The 19,525-nt window shown below is 42.0% G+C and overlaps 1 protein-coding gene across 5 annotated transcripts in view; it reads right to left on the bottom strand.

The window, feature by feature from the left end:
• Nek10 (NIMA related kinase 10) overlaps positions 1-19,525 on the bottom strand; it is a 210,725-nt gene that overhangs the window by 175,185 nt on the left and 16,015 nt on the right. For 4 of the 5 annotated variants that reach the window (XM_015489627.2, XM_048794821.1, XM_048794822.1 and 1 more), the window contains exons 2-5: positions 19,088-19,198; positions 18,747-18,807; positions 12,236-12,366; positions 10,483-10,581 (exon numbers count right to left, since the gene is read on the bottom strand). In XM_015489627.2, the coding sequence (XP_015345113.1) occupies positions 10,483-10,581; positions 12,236-12,366; positions 18,747-18,807; positions 19,088-19,161 (365 nt within the window). In that variant the 5' untranslated portion in view covers positions 19,162-19,198. Of the gene's footprint in view, positions 1-10,482; positions 10,582-12,235; positions 12,367-18,746; positions 18,808-19,087; positions 19,199-19,525 lie in introns of those variants that run through there. The other variant, XM_048794824.1, reaches the window with a different exon arrangement.

The following is a 19,525-nucleotide window of genomic DNA, read 5'->3' as shown; positions in this document are numbered from 1 at the left end:
CAGCTATGATGGAAAATAAGGAATACATTAAAGGTGAGAGAAACACACTCTTAGTTTTCAGTGGAGACTGTTATTTGATGCTTGCACTCTTACCCCAAATTTATGCAAAATACATGTAAATCATCTTTTTCACTATGAAACAGAAAACCCCAATATGGACTCATACTGACTCAATAATGCATGGCACCTCTCAGCCAAAATAAATAGCTAACACTTCCAGGAATTAATTAGGTGCAACTTAATTAGAATTTGTGTCCTAACAGTGTCCATTTGAAAAAAAAAAATACATATACATTAAGAGAACATTTATTCTTATTTTTAATAACCACATTTACATATCAACAGGGTATGTGCACCAAAGAACCTCTCAAGCCTTGGATCTGGACTGGACACTATCATGTTCATTTCTTCTTCCATCTGAGTTCCATAAGGCACTTGCTTTTATCATAGCACCCACTGGAAACCCAGCCTCAGAAAAACATGGCACCATCTAAAAGAAGGCAGTACGTACAATCTGATGTTAAAATCATAAGCTACCTGGAGAAGTTCCTGATGTACGTGATGGATGTTGAATAACACTGCGTTTTTCTTGAAATTCTTTTAAAAATCCCATGGTGTCCCTGGGAGTTCTCTATAGCCCCAGGGCACTTGGATGCTAAGTTTGAAAACACAGTGGTAAGGTGTTTTTTTTTAAATTGGTTTCCCCAGAAACAGACCCTGAGATGAAGATTGATTGGTGTATGCAAATGAATGGTTAAGGATATGCTCACAAGAGAGATCAGTAAGAGAGTGGGGGGAACAGGAAGGGGAAGGGGAGAGAGCCAAGCAAGAATGCAAGAATCTCCCACAAACCTCCCCTCACCCTGTTGGGGTCAGTTACCACCACTCCCCACCCCACTTCACCCCACCCCAGTTATCTGCACTAAGTAAGGTAAGGGTGCTGGGCTTTCTTTCCTACTGCCAAAGCTGTAACCATTGGCCGAGGGCTGGGAGGGACCTAGGGAACAAATTCTCAGGCACTCCTCACCTTCTGAGCCTGCAGGCGAAGCAGACTCAACAGGCTTGAGGGTGGTGCCTGTGCTGTTGGACAGGACGCACCCAGGCCAAAAGGACAAGGACCTAAAGGTTATGGGCAAAGCACCAACATCATCCCACATTTCTACAGTGAGACTCATCAGAACCCCTTGAAATTAAAGTAACAGTCACTGGAGAGTCACATGATGACAGGAACAGAAGGTACAATTACTAAAAGCCAAGCATAGAGATAAGTAATAAAACTGGGCCTGTTGGGGAAGGTGGGAAGGAATCTGTACTTTTGCTTTAAAAAGTAAAACTGCATTCAGTATCTAAAATACCATCAGCAGTTTTCCAAAGAACTATTTAACCCAAAATATCTCTTCCTTGCCATCAAATTCTGCAAGTACCCACTGAAGTGCATGTTGAGGGGCTTCCCAATTATTTCTTTGGCAAAAATGATTTAGTCATGTCCCTTTAAGGGTCTTTAAGGACAGTTGCAATTTTGCTACATCATTGAAAAAGCCAGGCATTACCCTAGTTCAGAAGTCACAGGGCCCTGTACCTAGCAGCTGCTCAAATATGCACAAACTGACAAATTCCCTGACTTAACCCAGTGTTACCAAGGCAAGCACCTATGGTCTCAGTATAGATACCTTTCACTTAATGAACTTAAACCCAAGGGAATCACAGAGTCATTATGGAGTCTTTCATTTCCACACCTTTATAAACTTTGTGGTTAGCTCAGAAGTGGGAAGACCAGGTGGGGGTAGCCTATGCCCTTCCTGGTCCTGCCTGGCCACCATGAGCAATTTCTTTCATCACTCAGATATATTGTGGCCCAGATAGTACTGGCAGAAAATGTAGTTAAAATGTTAAAACTTTTTAGTTGATTCCCAATGTTGCTGCTTCACAGTGTGCAGAATGCGAGGTACCTTGTGTTCTGGTCAAGGACACTTGTTTCCAATGTACTGTAGAAACAGAGCCCAGACTGAGATGAGCACCTGCAGCTTCCTGAATCTCCGTTTGATTGTTAGCATGCCTGACACTGACTTTGTGAGCTCCTCCTTCTAGTCTTCCAAATGGCCAGACCAAAACCCTTGGGGTTTTTCTTGCTTTCCCTCTTTCCCTCCATCCTTCATCCAATTCTTGAGCAAATCTCCTTTGCTCTACAATCTGACCACTTCTCACCACCTCCCCAACCACCAACCCAGTTCAAGCCATCATACCCTCCTGCTTCACTTATTGCAAAAGCCATCTACCTGGGATGCTACGTTTGACCCCTATGTTATTTTTTTTACATCTGCCAAGGTGATCCTTACAAACTCCAAGTCACACCACTCCTCTGCCTAAACCCGCCTCTAACTCCCATCTCACTCAGAATAAAAACCAAAGTCCATACCACCCACAAGGCCCCACAGAATCTAGCATTCCCACGACACCCTTTAACCCTGTCACCTTCCGCAGATCTTTGCTCACTCATTCCCAGTCACGTTGACCCTCCTCCTATCACATGGACCACAAGACATTGCCTAAAGTACTTCCCATGACAGCCTTTTGTGGCCTTTCAACACTGGAACCCCAGAAACAATTAGAAGGATGTTCTCCAAAGTGACAGGAGGCCAGTCGTGTGCAACCGTCGTGTTTGCTTGGAGCAGAAGTGGCCTCCCGGCACAGACTACTCCTGAGGTGAGGAGGTCAGACTGGCAGGCTGGGCTCTGCACACAGTGGAACCTGCTGCTGTTGAGTGCTGCCCAGCATCACCCATGGGTGGCAGGCTCAGCTGGTGACACTTGTCTTGTGCTGCCCTCCAAACTAGTCCACGGTGGCAATGAAAAACTGGGAAAGATAACAAAAAGTGACCTCAGACTAGTCTATTTCCTCCACTTTCTCCCACCTCCACAGCGGAGCTGGTTTGCATCCAGAGAGGTTACAGTCCTTTAAAGACCTGCCCCCAGTCACATGGAATCTTTGCTTGAGCTGTAGACACCAACCTTCGCCTGGCTTGTCCTGTATCTATCCTTAGTCACCAGTAACAGAATTTAGCTTTGTCTCCTCTGTAGTCCTAAGACATTCAACTCTTCCCTCAAGCCTATACATCTAACACCTGAGTGGATGAGATACCCCACCCCCAACCCCACCTGGAAAACAGGAGGAAAATCTGTGGTTACAGTGGCACCACCCCCATGCCACTGCATTTACCAAGCCACCACCACTTCTTCTGCTTCCTGGGAAGGAAGTTGGTTGAGGGGCTTTTCCCATGGCCTTATCTTCCCAAGAATGTTTGAGCCTTCCTGTTTTTCCCCCAGGAGAAACCTGACACAGGGCAAGAGGTTCCTACCATCACCTAGGCTCCTGGCAAGAGCTGTCCCCCACAGCTGCCATTAATGCCCTAGCCTCCTCTGGCCCAGGAACCTTGTCAATGACCCTTCTGCCATGGAGGCAAAGCCCAGTGTCTTTGGAAAACAGAGGCAGGACTCAATCAACCCCAGGGCCACCAGGAGGCAAAATTATCCAGGGTAACACAGATAACTGCACTACGGTTTATCCTGACTTCAGACCAGGCACACCCTGCATTGGGGAAAATGTGGCAAATGTGAAATGCATTTTGGAATTAAAACAATCATCAATGGGAGGACTTGTAAAAATATGGTTATTCAGAGGCTCCTATTACAAAGAGAATAACTTTCATCTTTATAAATAGGGAGGTGCTGTGGCTAGCTAAAGGTGGCATGTAGCCCAAACTGTAGTGCAAAGATCCTACATCCCAAAGATCTAACAGAAAGAATGATCGAGTTGCAACAGCTGCTGGTGATGACCTAATGAGGATGAATGCTGATGGCTTTTCATTATTTAAGAGGAAAAGCCATGGGACATTTTAAGAGATGATACATGCTACAAATACGTGTATACTTGGTACTTTTCCTGTTAGCTATAGACAATTTTCATGAAGAAAGTTCATGACCTTTCCTATGTTTTATTCTTAGTACAATAAATATTAAAAGGGTTTTTCCCCCTATTTCCTCCCTATCACACAAGAAAAAACAATTCCAGAATTTTTTTTAACTGCTAAAGGAGTGTAAATAAATGAAGATTCCAGAATAATTTTCCAGAACAGTTTCAGAGTTGAAAGTTTGGTTCCAAGCAGATGACTTTTTTGTTTTGTTTTGTTTTGCAATTTTGGGACTGAAGCCCAAAGCTATTAATATTGCTACATGGTTCTGGCCTCTGCTGTTGTAAATGTAAATAGGATTCCTGGTGTCTGAGTCCTCTGGCTTCTCCCCTCTGTGCACCGACCTCTGAAGGAGCAGTTGCTCCTTCCTTGGCTCCCAGCCGTTAACCCTCAACAAGGACCTGGTGCTGTGGGATGGAGCACTGCTGTTCAAGGGGAACTGTGTGTAAGATGATATATACATCTGCTTGCCAAGAGTTGGGGGACTAGGAAACACACAATTCGGGGCAACTAGAGAATGATACAAAATACTGTGACAGGTTGTAAGATAGGTGTCTTCCTTTCACAGAGTCAGCCCCTGGCACAGCCACGAGAATGACCAGGGCTGCATCTAAGTAACAGAGCTGGGAGCCTGACTCCCAGTCCACACTCCTGGCCTCCTGCCCCTCCACCTGGGTCCCACACAGGAGCATAAAAGAAGAGAGAGTCTCCACGCACATTTAATATGGGAACAGACACTTTCAGCAAAGTGGCCTGCGGGGGTCCTTTGAGGCAGCCCTGAAAAACTCATCTGCCTACAAAGATAGTGTTTCCCTGGAGGACGTGTCTCAAGGTAGCAGCCACACGGGAGCAAATTCATGAGCGGGCAAATATTTATCCCCTCTTGTGACTGAACTTATGCCACTGCTTTCACAGGACTATTAATACATGGCAGCGTGATCAGCTCCCCACTGCCCTTGACCAGGACCACCTGGCATTTCCCTGTCAACGTCGGATGCCACTTTTGGCTATCAATATAAAAAGAGAAGGGAGAAGGTCACTATGGATGTAGCATTTGAAAAGAGAAAGTCTACAGGGTTTCTCTTCCTGGCACAGTGGAAGAAACCACTATGTGACAAGGGAGTTCCACAGGAAACTCCGTCCTGAGGCTGTAGCATTCATTATACAGTAAAGTTGCAGCTACTGAGATGAACAAGAACCCCGAGTGACCAGAGGTTAACTGAGTCCCTGTGCTGATGGAACTGATGGGAAACGGCAGAGGTTCCCATCCCCATTCGCATTGTTAACATGCTTCTCTTTGGCCCCTTACACAGAATAAACACCCTTTTCTTGTTGTGGTACTGTTTTTGTTAATGCGCACATATGCAAACAACCTGCCACCTTTGACTCAGTGTTTAAAGGTAGGGGAATCAAAGAGTGTTTCAGAATAAATCTCACCTCAACTTCATAATACTGAGTCCTACCAATTGTTTGGGTTTTTGTTGTTGTTGTTGTTGTTGTTTGGGATAACTGAAAAGATTCACATCAAACTTAACATGCAAACTTAACAGAAGCAAGAGTGTGTAGGAGGAACTTCATCACAGATGATTACTTAAAGAATCCTCAGACTTGTTTCACTAATTCTCAATGGTCTCTTGGTCCTTGCACTGTGTTTCCCACTAAACCAAGCCCTGAATGTGCCCCACCCAATAAGAAAGCCATCCAGTGGGCCACCCGGTCCCTGAAATCGCAAGGATTCTGGGCAGAAGGCACTGAACTCTAGGTCCCTTCTTCTGCATGACTGATGAAGATGCCAAGGAGCCTGTGTGTGTTTATTTTCTTACCTGCTATCAGCCAAGCACTGTGATAGCCCAGGAGTCCAGCCCAGGACATGTGGCTGCACTCACCAAGACCAATAACAAATAGAAACAAGAATGTGCTTTGGGTGGTGACTGGAGGAACAACAAAGGTTAAAGTTGCATCAAGTACTGGGGGTTCTATTTCAGGATACTCAAGAGAGGGTTCTCTGGTAAGTTTAGCATCTGCATTGAGGAAGAGAGCCTTGTGAAAGTTTTGTTCAGAAGAGCAGAACAGTTAAATACACAGCCCCTGAGGCAGACGCACTGGAGATTGTGCAAAGAATAGCAAGGAAGTTGGTGAGACTGGAGCAGAGTGAACAAAAATAGAGTTGAGGTCAGAGAGATGCAGGGGCCAGAGCACGAAGGGTCTCATAGAATGGGAGCTGGGACTTGGAATTTTTTTTATTCTGGGAAGTTACTGAAAGGCCTTGAGCAGAAGACTCACATGATCTGATAGATTTTAAAAGGATCTTTCTAGATGCACTGTTGAGAAAAGAGTCTAAGAGAGCCAAGCATCAAAGGCAGAGAACCCAGTTAGCCTACTGCAATGGTCCAAGCAAGAGATGATGGGCAGCGTGGACCAGGTTGATAGGTGGGGAGCACTGAAGCTCAGGTTTTCTCATGAGTCAAGAGAAAAATCAAATAGTCCTGATTTAGCTGTTATTGTTGAGATGCCCAACCAGGAAAGAGTCTTCCAATCAATATGTGAAACACAGGATGCATTTAGAAAGGAAGAGTGCCCTTCTATAGAAGGCTCAGCTTCTCTGAGTGAACTGACGGGGAGTTGAGTGACAGGCGGACTTTCCCAGGGTCTTTAGACAACACTTGATTTTTCAGCTGTGGAACTGAAGTTCCTGGAATGTGGCTGTCACTCACTGCCTGTCTCTCAGAAGCTTGCATACTGATGGCAAACTGTGATTTATTCCTTTGGCCAAGTTTGTAACTGGCTCTGGTGGTCCAAGAACAAGCAGTTCTTTTCTGGGAAGGTGGGAACATTTTAATTTCATGCCTATTAGACATCAAAGTAGATGAGTTTTGTAAGAAGCAGCAGCAAGCAGTAGTAAAGAATGAACATGAACATGACTACCAAAGGGATACTTTTCCCTAGTGCAAACTCAAAAAAAAAACTTTTTCAAATGTGCTTTGATTAGTGTATCACAACTTTCATTATATAGAAATATTTTAATTAAGAGGGCTTTTGATGATTAACTACACAATTACAATTGTTTGCACAGAAAAAAAAAAAGAAACCAGGGAATCAGAAAGGCATAGGAATAAAGAATATCAGCCAAGATTTTGCCCTAGGATCTTGGACTTAAATTCTCAGCTCCTTCATCTACCCAATGAGACAGACTGGATTTCTTCAAAGTCCGTCCCACCTCTATAAATGGGTTTTTTTTGTTTTATTTTGTTTTGATTTGAGCTGTGTGTGTGTGTGTGTGTGTGTGGTGTGCTGGGGATCGAACCCAGGGCCTTGTGCATATGAGGCAAGCACTCTACAAACTGAGCTATATCCCCAGCCCCAAATTGAGTTTTTTGCACACATGTGTGCACATGCATGTGTGTGTGCACTTTAAATGCAGGACAGACTCTAAATAACATTTATAAGAAATAAAATTTAAGAACTAGGCTTTTGCTCCAAGTTCGCTTACAAAAGAGACATCATTATTTGCTCAAGGACTACATGAGATCCTAGGTTCTTAAAGCTAATTTTCTTCATCTCTACATTTAAAGTGGTAAAGCTTAGAGCAAAAGACAGGGAAACCAAAAAGGCCTCTCCTAATCTTGGTTATTTTAAACAGATTCTTAATGTCCCATCTTGTCATCGTCCTTATTAATGCCCTCTTCTTTGATTATCAGGTGACCTAACTCCGCTGGGGCCTCACTTGTCGGATTCTGTCAGTTAGGCACCATCACTTTCAATAACTTCATGAAACCCTATGTCCTTAGCCAGATGTGCAAGTTCACTTCACAAGTTAAATTGTATTTGCCTGGTATCACAGAATCTGCCTTCAGCAAAGAATAAACCAAGGAAGAGAGAGCACAGAGAAAGAGATACATAGAAGAGCTATTCATACGGAGGTCAATTTTCTAAGTGGCCAGTGAACAGAGAATATGTCAATGTTGCGACAACTTTTACTTCCCCTATGCAATCTCATAACAACCTGGTCCTGGAGCCCAGTCACCCTTTATATTTTCCTGTTCAAGCAGACGAGAGGGGAAAAGTGTGAACGTATCTATTAATAACAGGCTGCACTATAGACAAATGATGTTACAGCAGAAAGAAAGGTTAGAAGAGGAAAATTTCTTCCCATGTCCTGCCATGCATTGAGGCTAGCTAGCTGGCATTGTGCAACCTCGGGTTCATGGGCGGGACTTTCTCTTGCCCTTTCAGATTTACCATGAGGCATTTGCACTGTTACCTTATCTGACTCTGGATTAACAAGTCCTGTCTCGTTTCAGATGCCACTTGGCAGGTTCATTTCTGAGAATGGGGGAGTAATTACCGGTCAATCTGAGGAAAAGAACCTAGAAAGGAAGGGTCCATGGGTGTGGGGGAGGGGAGGGGAGGACTGTAGGTGGGGAGAATGAAATAGAAGAGAAACACCACCACCATCAATTGGGTAGAAATTGAGGGAAGGATTGGAAGGGGGGGGGTCACATTGTGCTGAGGAGTCTATATTTCCAATCAGTCATAAGTTCAGGGTAAGACTGTGTAGTGTTAACATCCTAAATACGCCCAGTCTTGTCCACAACCAGAACTGGACAGAGGACTGAAGTTCCCACTCCCAATCTCATCCAGCCTTTAGTGCTTAATAAAAATGGTATATATTTACCAATTTTCCCTTGTTTTGGGATAGTGGGTAATTTCTGACCAGAGTAGATTTTGAGTCCCTGGGAAGAGAGAGACCACATGTCTATTCATCTTTATATAGTCACCCTTTCTTCCTTCACCATTCTTCCCTCTCTTACAGACAGTAATTTGTGATAGCATCAGTTTGTTTGATTAATCAAATCTAAGCTTTCTATCCAAAACAAACACAATACTAAACTGGATGTTCACAAAGGAAGGAAATAGGAAGCCATATCAGAAAAAGCCCTGAGATGTAATTCTTCTTTAAGTCTAAAGTTAGAGGGGAGGGAAAAAAAAATAAAAAGATGGTCCTGGCCATCTTAGCAAGGTTGCATGAGGTGAGGGACAATGGAAGACCTTTGTACTTAAGCCATCTTTTACCCAATCCTGCTTTTAGAACAGAACTGAACACAGCAATCTTTCAGCAGCCAAAGGATGACATAAAAGGATGCTCTTGATGTTCAACATTCCTAAATTCCTTCTCGTACTATGAAAGCAAAGAGACTCACAATTATCTCTTCCTAGTTTGAAGACTTCCAGGGACTGCTCATATTACAATAAAGTAATCCATCCAACCTAACATGCCCCATTAATCACTAAGAATAAGACATCTCTTGACTTCAGAACGGTTAGGATCTTTTTTAATTGGCGGATGCTCTCCCTTGCCCAATTATTTCCCCTAACGATTTCTGCATCTACTGCCTTCCCCCAAAGTACAGATCTGACAAATGGTTTATGGACTTCCCTTGGAAAGTCCATCCATTTGGCAGTCACTGTGCAGTAATTTCATATGCAACACTAAATGACCCCATCCAAAATATCAAGTCACGAGGCCACCACTTAGTCACATATTTAGTAGCTGGCTCTCCATGGAGGATGCATCAGGACACCGTTCTCCTTAAAATCAGCTACTGCATGGGGCAAAGTCAAAGTGTTATTTTGATCCAGGCATTAAATTATTAATACTCCTATTTTTATTTTTCATGATAGGAGTAGTTTTTCTCCTTCTCACTAAGAAAGAACTCAGATATCTCAAAGTCCCATTGAAGAAGATTTAAGTTTCTTCATCAGCATCTTTTTACTTGATCTTCTGGGAAGGGTAAAGGGCAGGTCCAACCATGACAGGATGTTGGGAGCCTTCTTCATGTGCATCAGCAGCATAACCAGCTCTCCTGTAAAGCACCTCAGAATGATAAAAAATTCAATCCTGACAGCACTCTAGCGCCAGCTGATGGCTACCTGAATGCCCTGATATTTGTGAGACAGAATCTAGAGTATGTATCAACTGATCCTTCCTCTACGTTCCAGCTGCCACACCTCTGAAGGGGGCAGCATTTGATTTGGTCCTGAGAAAGCAATGTCTTCAGGGGGCTGTGACTGGATGTTGCACACTCATCCTTTCTTTCTTCAAGGTCAAGGCTGGGGCAGTTCCTTTAATCAGTCATTGTATGAACTGCAAAAGTGTACCTGAAGGATGTCATCCATGGTGTAACCCAACATGTCTTTCATCAGGACCCCACAATAAACTCCTCCTTGAGTATCCAAATTCAAAATAAGGAAATTAAGGAAAACAATGTGACTTGAGTGTCTTCCCACTTTACCTTACCTGTCACCAAACTCAGCTAGATTCAGGACATAACCAGAGTGATATTAATGAGATTAAATGCAACACCTACTTATTTGCCTCCTTCTAAATGGCCTTTGCTCTTTTTCATCCTCTTATTACACATTCTTGTAAGTTGCTTCAAATCACATTTTGTGTACAAGATTTTTGAAATATGCCTTTCTTGGGTAACAGTCTACCTTTCCAAGGACAGTCTTACCTGCATATGAGTCTATTTTTCACCAAGGCTGTAAAGATCTCCTGAAATAACACATGCTGGGGATGTTTGCTGAAATTCCTTTCATTCTTGTAGTTTATACTGAGATGAAACAAACAGAAGAGCATTTTGTAATAAAAATTACTTAGGATACCTTAAAAAGTTACCAATGCAACACAAATACCTTGTATACTCAAGGCAACTATTGAAGGATTCTTGAGGTTTAACCCTGCTAAAGGCAAGATTGGAACTTGAAATTCAACGTAAAGTTAACAATGAAGACTATAGTCAAGCAAATGCCTTTCATCTTACCATATTAATTAAATTGTTCCCTAAAAACACTTAACAGCTAAAATTGGTCAGAGGGGAAAAAATGGAATATGGAGAGAAAAAAATGTCTGGGGCCATTATCTAGATGGATTGCACCAGGCAAACAAGAATCCTTTCCATCCTCTTTCTACCTACCCTCAACCCCCACCAGCCACTTTAGCTGTCAATACCAATGGTGGTGACAAATATTTGTTTGTAGATAACAGGAATTTATTAACAGTCTACACTCCATCAGCCATAGTAACTGCTTGATTGTTATTGTTTATGTTTCATGTATATGTGTTTTTAATACAATTTTGGAAATATTCAGATTCCAGGTTCTTTTTGCTGATGTAAGAGCCTATCAAAGAGGTTAAAAATAGCCTCATTGCATTCCACTTTAATCCTAGAAGAGGATAAAAGACAATGCACATAAGGGTCATGTTGCTGTGGTATGTGTAATATTTTGGTGCATGTTAAAATAGGCTAGTTTTGAGATCTAGGCCAAATAAGCTGGAATTACATGAATATACCCTCTTGAAGGCAAGTTCTATAACCTTGTGTCATCATTTGTAACGATCTGCCTTTGAAGCCTTTTAGATGTCATTAGCCTGCATGTAAGTCCCCACCCTAGCTAGGGGAGGGCTATCCTGATTTCTTAGTACATGGACACGGGCAAACTGGATATGTAACAATAACCATTTACTGTTCCTCACTGAAGACATATTTTAAAACTATGAACCCACGTTATATCATGTGGATGATTGGACTAATTAAATTAATCGAGTGATAGGAAAAACAATCGAGGCCCAATAAATAAATGGTCATTCTAGAATATTCATATCAATATTTCATGCCATTCATTATTTACATGGCACTTAGTGCCAAATGACCTAAGCACATTGTAGAACTGAGAGAACCAGCTCCTGGAAGGGGAGTGGCCCATGAGAATGCACAGCTTCCCGGAGGTCTACATGGCAACAGAAATCAACACAGGCTGACACTTGCAGTGTTGCAGGTGAGGTGCTCTCCCTGCAACTGAAAACCTGGTTGCTTTGACTACCACATTTTTTTTTAGCCACCACATCTGTTCACAGCAACCGATTCTTTCATTTCTTCTCATTACTGGAAAGATGTAGATTGACCAAAGACTCAGCAAATCTCAGAATCAGCCTGGCCAGGTCACAACCTGGAACCACTTCCTCGTTGAGCAAATGCCAACTGTAAGTCAGCACAGTGTCCTGAAAGTCCCAGGTCAGTTCCACCTGTGACCATTAAGCCTGTTATTTATGCATTATTTCTGGGAATGGTTGAACCTCTTAACTAAAAAGATTAAACCAAGGATCTCCTTGGGAAATTTTGAAAACAGATTTGAAATGGTAGCTCCTGTCATACACATTAAGAAGCTATGGAGAACAGGTTGCTGGGGGCACAGGAGATTTCTTACCTAAAATTTTCAAGTTCAACAGCTTCTGTGGACTCATGCCACTGACCTCGAGCTCTGTGTCCACCCGCCTTGATGGCGGGCTCAGACTTCGTCATGCTATTTTGGGCACTATCAAAGTTAATGGCTGGAAGCTACAGAAATAGAAGCACAGAGTACGTGCGTGAGGATCACAATTCAGCACAGGATAAAGAAAGTAACAAAATGGGGGGAGGCAGAGGGGAGGCCAAAGAGCACAAGGATTTTCCAGGTCAATAAGTAAGATGACAGCCCTGTTAACTGGAGGGGTTTTCTGAGAGTTGAGCATCTTTGACTTAAAACATTTACTCTCTACCTTACACTATTTTTAATTCATAGCTTACAATACTACTTGTCATATCTTATGGTTACTTATTATTTTCAGTCTCCCTTGCTTATCTTTTTTTGGAGGGGCAGAGGTGGGGGCGGGGAGGATGCCAGGGATTGAACTCAGGGGTGCTCAACCACTGTAGCACATCCCCAGCTCAATTTTGTGTTTTATTTAGAAACAGGGTCTCAATGAGTTGCTTAGCGCCTCGCCATTGCTCAGGCTGACTTTGAACTCGTGATCCTCCTTCCTCAGCCTCCTGAGCTGCTGGGATTACAGGCATAAACTACCGCCCCTGGCATTCCCTTGCTTATAATATCAGGAAACTTGTCCATTTTGGTTCAATGCTGTTTACCCAGCACTTGGTGCAATGCTGGGGACACAGGTCTGAGATGAGGCCTAGGCATCAGGGGATTTTGAAGCTTCTTGTGTGTTTTAGCTGTGGACCTGGAGAGTTTCTGGGTCCAGGGAGACCACTCTGGCATCGTGTGGTGTGCCCAGACTGAGAAGGAGTCATCACACACTCATTCCATCTTCCACATTAGCCAAGTATACACACCGCTTACCAGGTAGTGGGATATGTTGATAAGTGAGAATCTATCACTTTTAATCAGTCTGAACATCCAATAGTATTTATGAACGTCATTAAAATACTTATAAAAGTTCATCATAAGAAAAATAAAATTTAGCCAGGTGCAGTGACACCCAGCAACTTAGGAGGCTGAGGCAGGAGGATCGCAAATTCAAAGCCAGCCTCAGTAACTTAGCAAGACCCTGTATCAAACTTTAAAAACTTTAAAAAGGACTGGGGATGTTGCTCAGTGGTAAAGCACCCTGGGTTAAAAACTTAGTATAAAAGAAAAAGAAAGAAAATTTGTTTAAATTAACCACAATAGCATGTCTCCATTTACCATATGAACTGGAGAGTGACTCATATAATAAGTTGTCAAGTTATCAGTATTCAAATAGTTTCTCTTACCAATACTCACTATATCTGAGATAACCTGAGATTTATTTCTGATACTACATAAAATTAAGCATGGTATGGATAAATATCTTATCTTTTCCAAAGTACAAGTGAAGAGTGTTGTATAATTAATTATTACAAATGAGGTAAACAGAGGGTAACAGAACAAAAGAAAAGACACATTTTTCAATAAATGATTATATTCTATATAATTACAAAATAAAGCACTTGTCTTATTCCACTGAGATAGTTGATAGAAATCAACATGGAAACATTATTTCCATATCCAAAGAGAATATTCCTGACTCCCCAAAAGGTGCTCATCTTCTAGAAAAATACATTCTAAAAAGGACATTGTTTTATAGCTCACCAAAAAAAAAAAAAAAAAATCCTTCCTCATACACCAACCACAGTTGAATTTTCAAAATATTAATAAAAAGGGCTAGAGTGTGGCTCAGTGGTAGAGCACTTGTTTATCATTCAAGAAGCTCTGGGTTCAATCCCTGGCACTACACACACAAACATATCAAACATTCCATCAGGTAAAACTTACCTTTCTATTTCAGTTCAGTCAGTGAAAGTACAATAGGCCATGGATACTGGAGGCAGCACACAAACTCTCTGATCAGCTCTGTGGGTGTCAATCCACCATGAGCTAGCTGTATGATTTGGGGAAATTTACTTAATCTCTCTGTGCCTTAGTTTTTACATCATTAAAATGGAAATGATAATAGTAGTAATAGGACTGGGGCTGGGGCTCCGTGATAGAGCACTTGCCTTGCATGTGTGAGGCACTGGGTTCGATCCTTAACACCACATAAAAATAAATAAATAAAGATATTAAAATATATATATATATATAATATATATTAAAAATAGTAGTAGTACTAGTAGCAGAAGTACTATGCATGTATGTCAGAGTCATCGTGAAAGTTAAATGAATTACATTTATAAGGCACTTGCTATGTGCCAGGTATACTTCTACCTCTTTGCCAATACTCTTTCAATCCTCATAATTATTCCCACTGTTCAGATGAATTTGCCAAATAAATCAAATGCGTAATTAGGTGATTTTTCAGATCTGAACTGATGACCCAAATGATATTAGACACAAAGCCACAGCAACAAGCAAATTTTCCTGTGTTAACACGAAATGTTACAACAGAGAGAAAATAGGAAGCAGGTTTTCCAGGTCCAAGGAATTTCAGATCCCCTTGCCACTGGCACGAATCCTAGAATACTGTTTGCAAGAGAGAAAAGTAGCCAAGACAGAGAAAGCAAACTCAAGCCACCAAAGGAGAGGGCAGAAAGTTTCCATGTCCAGCAGTCATCGCCCTGGTGGGCAAAGCAGGCAGCCAGTGTTGGGAATCAACTCATGGAGCTTCAGTGGATAAGATGAACTTGGCATCCATAGGTGCAACTTACACTTTTATGTTGAACCCGGAACTCAGTGCTATTGTTAATAATAGCACATATCAATTGTACAAATTAATGGGTTTCATTGTGATATTTCCATACACGCATATAATGTGCTTTGATCATATTCACCCTTTCTATGACCCTCTCTTACCCCCCTCCTCCTGGAAAGACCACAGCTTAACAATAGGAACCTTGAAACAACCCATCCACTTCAGATGAAAGCAACGTGAGTTCAGAACCCTGGAGCATGTTCCCTTGGCTCCTCAATGCCTCAGACCTGCTGGTTATCTGACCTGTGGGTATCTGACCTCTCCATGCCTGGGCATGTGCAGCCTGTAACTGATCACGTTCCAGGGCTCAGTTCAAACAGCCTCCTGGCGAGCACTTATCCATGCCTTCCTCTGGAGAGCTTACCTCTCCTCTTACAGCACTTATCACAGTCTAGTACAATGTCCAGTTTACACATCAGCGTTCTGGCTTTGAATTCAGTCACCCTGTAGGGAGCGTCACCTCTAACAAAGCCTGGCATATAGTAGATACTCAAATAGGAAGCGGCTGAATGAATGCCCATTTCGTTCCCAGACAACTAACTCATCTGAAACCACCTCCAGATGAGTTCACCCAATCAGCACACTTGTTGCAGACACTTGGTGCGCCAGACATTGTATGAGAATCTGGATATACAGTCATCAGAACAGCCATGGTCTCTGCCTTCAAGGACCTTATAGTCCCCAGGTGGTGAGGAATTGCAGACAGTAAGCAGGCTTGAGAAACAAGCTGCAGAATTAGTGAACAGGGGTTTGTCGAGGTGGAAAATAAAGGAGGAAGCTCAGGCACCATGGATCAGAATGGAAGGTAGTAAAGAACAGTGAATGCATGCTCAGCTGGAAGGTACCTGTGTAGCTAACGTGGAGAGCAAGTTCTGCAGACACAGGGAGCACACGGTCAGGACAAAGAGCAAAGGCAGAGCCCCATAACACAACGAAACAATGAGGGACATGGCCTGGCTCATCAAAGATCCAGCTAGAGAAGCATTCAGTTCTCTACAACTCTGCCTGAACCCACAGGGTAGATTTCCTCTGTAACCAGCAATTGGTCATCTTGACCCATTTGCAAAAAGAAAGAAATGGGGGAAAAAAAAAACCCAGGCCATATCATATCTTATTACAGCATAAATTCAGGTGAATGGGACTTAACCTCAAATTTTCTTTCCAAATTGACTGCTAAAAATCTCAGAGCCAAATGTGAGAACTACTCACATATTTTATTGAGCATTTCTGCCTTATCCCAACTCTACTGTGCTCCCAGCCCTTGTTTTACTTTTATTGTTGGTCCTGTTTTTAATTTAATTTAGGGTAACCCATCATACTTCATGCATATTGGACAGAAGGATCATGTGAGCCAGCAGGGCTCACCATTGGATGGCTCTTCTTGAGGGATGGGGAAGTTAGTCTTTGGAGCCGGGGAGACTCCCAACACTTACAGACTCCTTACATTCTTTCTGGAACAAGCAAAGGTGTAAATAAATTCTCGAGTTACCTTCTCCAGAATATTCCTTCTGCTATAAATCTTTCCACACTATTTTATGAAATAAGAATAGGTACTCAGAATAACACTTATTAGTTCAGAATTACAAATGTGTGAAAGTTTTATAAACAGAATTAGGCATAAATCTTGTGAGCCTTGGGAACCTTCATCCAATTGAAGACAGTTATTTTCATTTTTTTTTTCCTTAGAGCTATCTACTTTCTGAATAATTCAAGCATTACAAATATGCATTTCTGTTTGTGTGAAATATTTAACAAAAAGATATGCCATGCAAATGTGTCAGACAACGGATTGCCAATTCCAAAGTTGGCTAAAAGGGAGAAATCGTTAAATTAACTTTAATTAAGCCTTTCAGGTGTCAAGAAGGAAGTGTAGAACGGGGACAAAATAGAACTATTAAGGATGAACTTCAAAGTTCATCCTTTGAGCTAAAAAACCAACAAGAACCAAGACACCACCATCATATATTTCTTTTGCCTGGACCAGGGGCTTGTACATATTCATGGGGTGTCACAATTCCGTTAGGAAAAAAAATAACCCAAAACTCACTGAATTAGAGGATACAGTGAACCAGAGAGAGAAGTCAATTTTACTGGCACTGGGAAATTTCCATCTTGTTGGGAAATAAGATACGTAGACAAGACTTTCCAAAGTGCGAGGAAAAATAATGCTTTTCTGGTGAGAGAGCTGCCTTGGGAAGAGAGTGGTCACTTTAGGCATGGCAGATATGCGGAGGTGGTATCATGAGATGTGGGTTTGGGAAATAGGTTAGAACTCATAGGGAAGAAATCTGGGAGAAGAGAATAGTAAAAACAAAGAATAGAAGTCTTCCGTATTAGGATTACATCACAGAAAGCACAATGGGAATCAATGAGAGCAACCAAAACAAAAATGTCCCACCAAAGTCTTAAAATTCTCTCCAAAAAGCATGGGCTTGTGAGCAGAGAACCAGGAAGATTATTTTGGCAGTACAAAGACAGACAAAGGGCAGAGTGACTGCTGAAATAGGTAGACAAGAAGAAAGTTTTCCCCAGGCTGTAGCATTAATAACAGAGAAGAATAGGCTCACAGAGTAAAGGTATTTTTTTTTTTACTCCAAATCAATGCTCATCCCACAATTGTTTTAACTATAATTTTATTTTTCAACACATTTTAAAGATATCTCAATGGTTAAAGACACCTGTTGCAAAATGGGAGTGCCTGAGTCCAGAACTATGACCTTTGGAAATCATTTAATGTCTCTGTGCCTCAGTTTCCTCATCTGTAAAAAGGGGATTTGTAAATTATTAAGCAAGATAATGCAGGTAGAGCACAGGTACATAGTAAGTGTTCCCTAACTATATCATTATTCTGCCTTCATATGCCATCAAATCATTAGAAAGTCAGTCTATAGTATAAATAGATACATAAAAATGCTATAGTTCTCTGGTAAGTTTGGTTGATGAAACAAAAACCCTTAAGGTTGGCATTATTAACCACATGGGCTCTTAAAGAAATTGACCTAAATATATATAATTTAATAGCCTCTGGAGCCAGAAGACTAGGGTTGAAGTTCCATCCCTGCCATTTACTAGTTGTGAGTGCTACATAGCTGTTATCGTTGTTATTAGCATTGCTACATTGTTCCCAAACCTCCTTGAACAGCTTCTAATATCTCATGACTTTCCAAAGCCTTCATAGAAGCAAAACCAAAAAGAAAAATTTCTAGATAAATTAAAGTGGGAGTACCATTCCTTCCTTTGCTGTTCAAAATAACCCAAGCTCACTCCTCTCTCCTTTTTGGTGGGATATGATTAGCCCCAAGCCCCAAGAGCTGCATCATAACAGCAAGGGCAGGAGCAGACGGAGGAGGAGGAGGAGAACCAGGTAACCGTGCTTTGGAAAAACCAATTTCCATGAAGCTCTGAAGAGGCCGATTTGGGCATTCGATAAAAGAGTTTGCTGATTATAGAGTGAAGAGTAAAAGCTTTGCTAGAGAGGATCCGTGGGGATGAGCAGAGGAGAAAGGCAAGGTGCCCGCAGGAGAGGAGGATGAAAAAGCTGTGGATGCCAAGTCTTGGCAGGGCCTGAACCAGGAACGAGAGAAACAGCCAGATGAAGCAAGAGAAGACACGCGAAGAACAAAGAAACTGGACATATCGTGCTTGTAAAGATGTTAAATGGATCCCTTTGGAAACATGTGATTCTCTTTTATTAAATCATGCACATTCTTTGGAAAAAAAAAACAAAACTACCTGTTGTTTGCTTGATTGAACGTTCAAAAGGCACCGGAGCCTTTTAAGATCTGAATAGTCCCTAGGAGAGAAAATACCACAATGTCAACCAACAGAAAGCTCCAGGTGAATGGGGTCATGTTACCCACTGGTGACACTGCTACTTGCAGGCCTGCTTTATAGACCACCTCGGACGCACCCACCATTTTTCCCTTGGAACTCGACAAAGGGTCAAATGTTTCAGTGGGCACTGTAACCGCAGTAGCAGTTGTTAGGAGTCTACACTATTTCTCAAAAAGCTATTCAATCTGCTCAATAGTCACTGCCTCGGTTAATAATTAGTAAAGAGCATATGGGGTTACCTGCTGGCGACTCCTTGCTGTTTTTTATCAGTTGACTTTTCTGTGGTCTTCACCTTTTTGTCTGGATCAGGCATTGTAAACCATCAATGCCCCAGAATTAACATCGCATTCCTTTCAAAGTAAAACAGAGGGAAAAACTTGAGTTGGGTTGGGTGAATCAGAACGTTCTCGCTTAATACAGACAAGATTCACTTACAACATCTATTTTAACATGCAAACACTCATATCTATTTCTAATACAAGAACAAAAGTGTTCACATGGATACCCTCTCTCTTCAAAGAGCTTTGGATACATTTAGGGCATAGGTTATAGTGGCCCCCTGAGCCTGTATTTTCTGGGTGTTCTTGATTTCAAGGATTCTGACCTAGTGCACCACAGGTGTTGTTCTGCATGTCAGAAAACGTATGCCCACTCTGGGTTTCCAAAATGTACGTCTT

Source organism: Marmota marmota, unplaced genomic scaffold (assembly GCF_001458135.2).
Source record: "Marmota marmota marmota unplaced genomic scaffold, marMar, whole genome shotgun sequence".
In the NCBI taxonomy this organism is placed as follows: Eukaryota; Metazoa; Chordata; class Mammalia; order Rodentia; family Sciuridae; genus Marmota; species Marmota marmota.
Note: the sequence above shows the minus strand (reverse complement) of the source record. Positions and strands in the feature narration are given on the sequence as shown.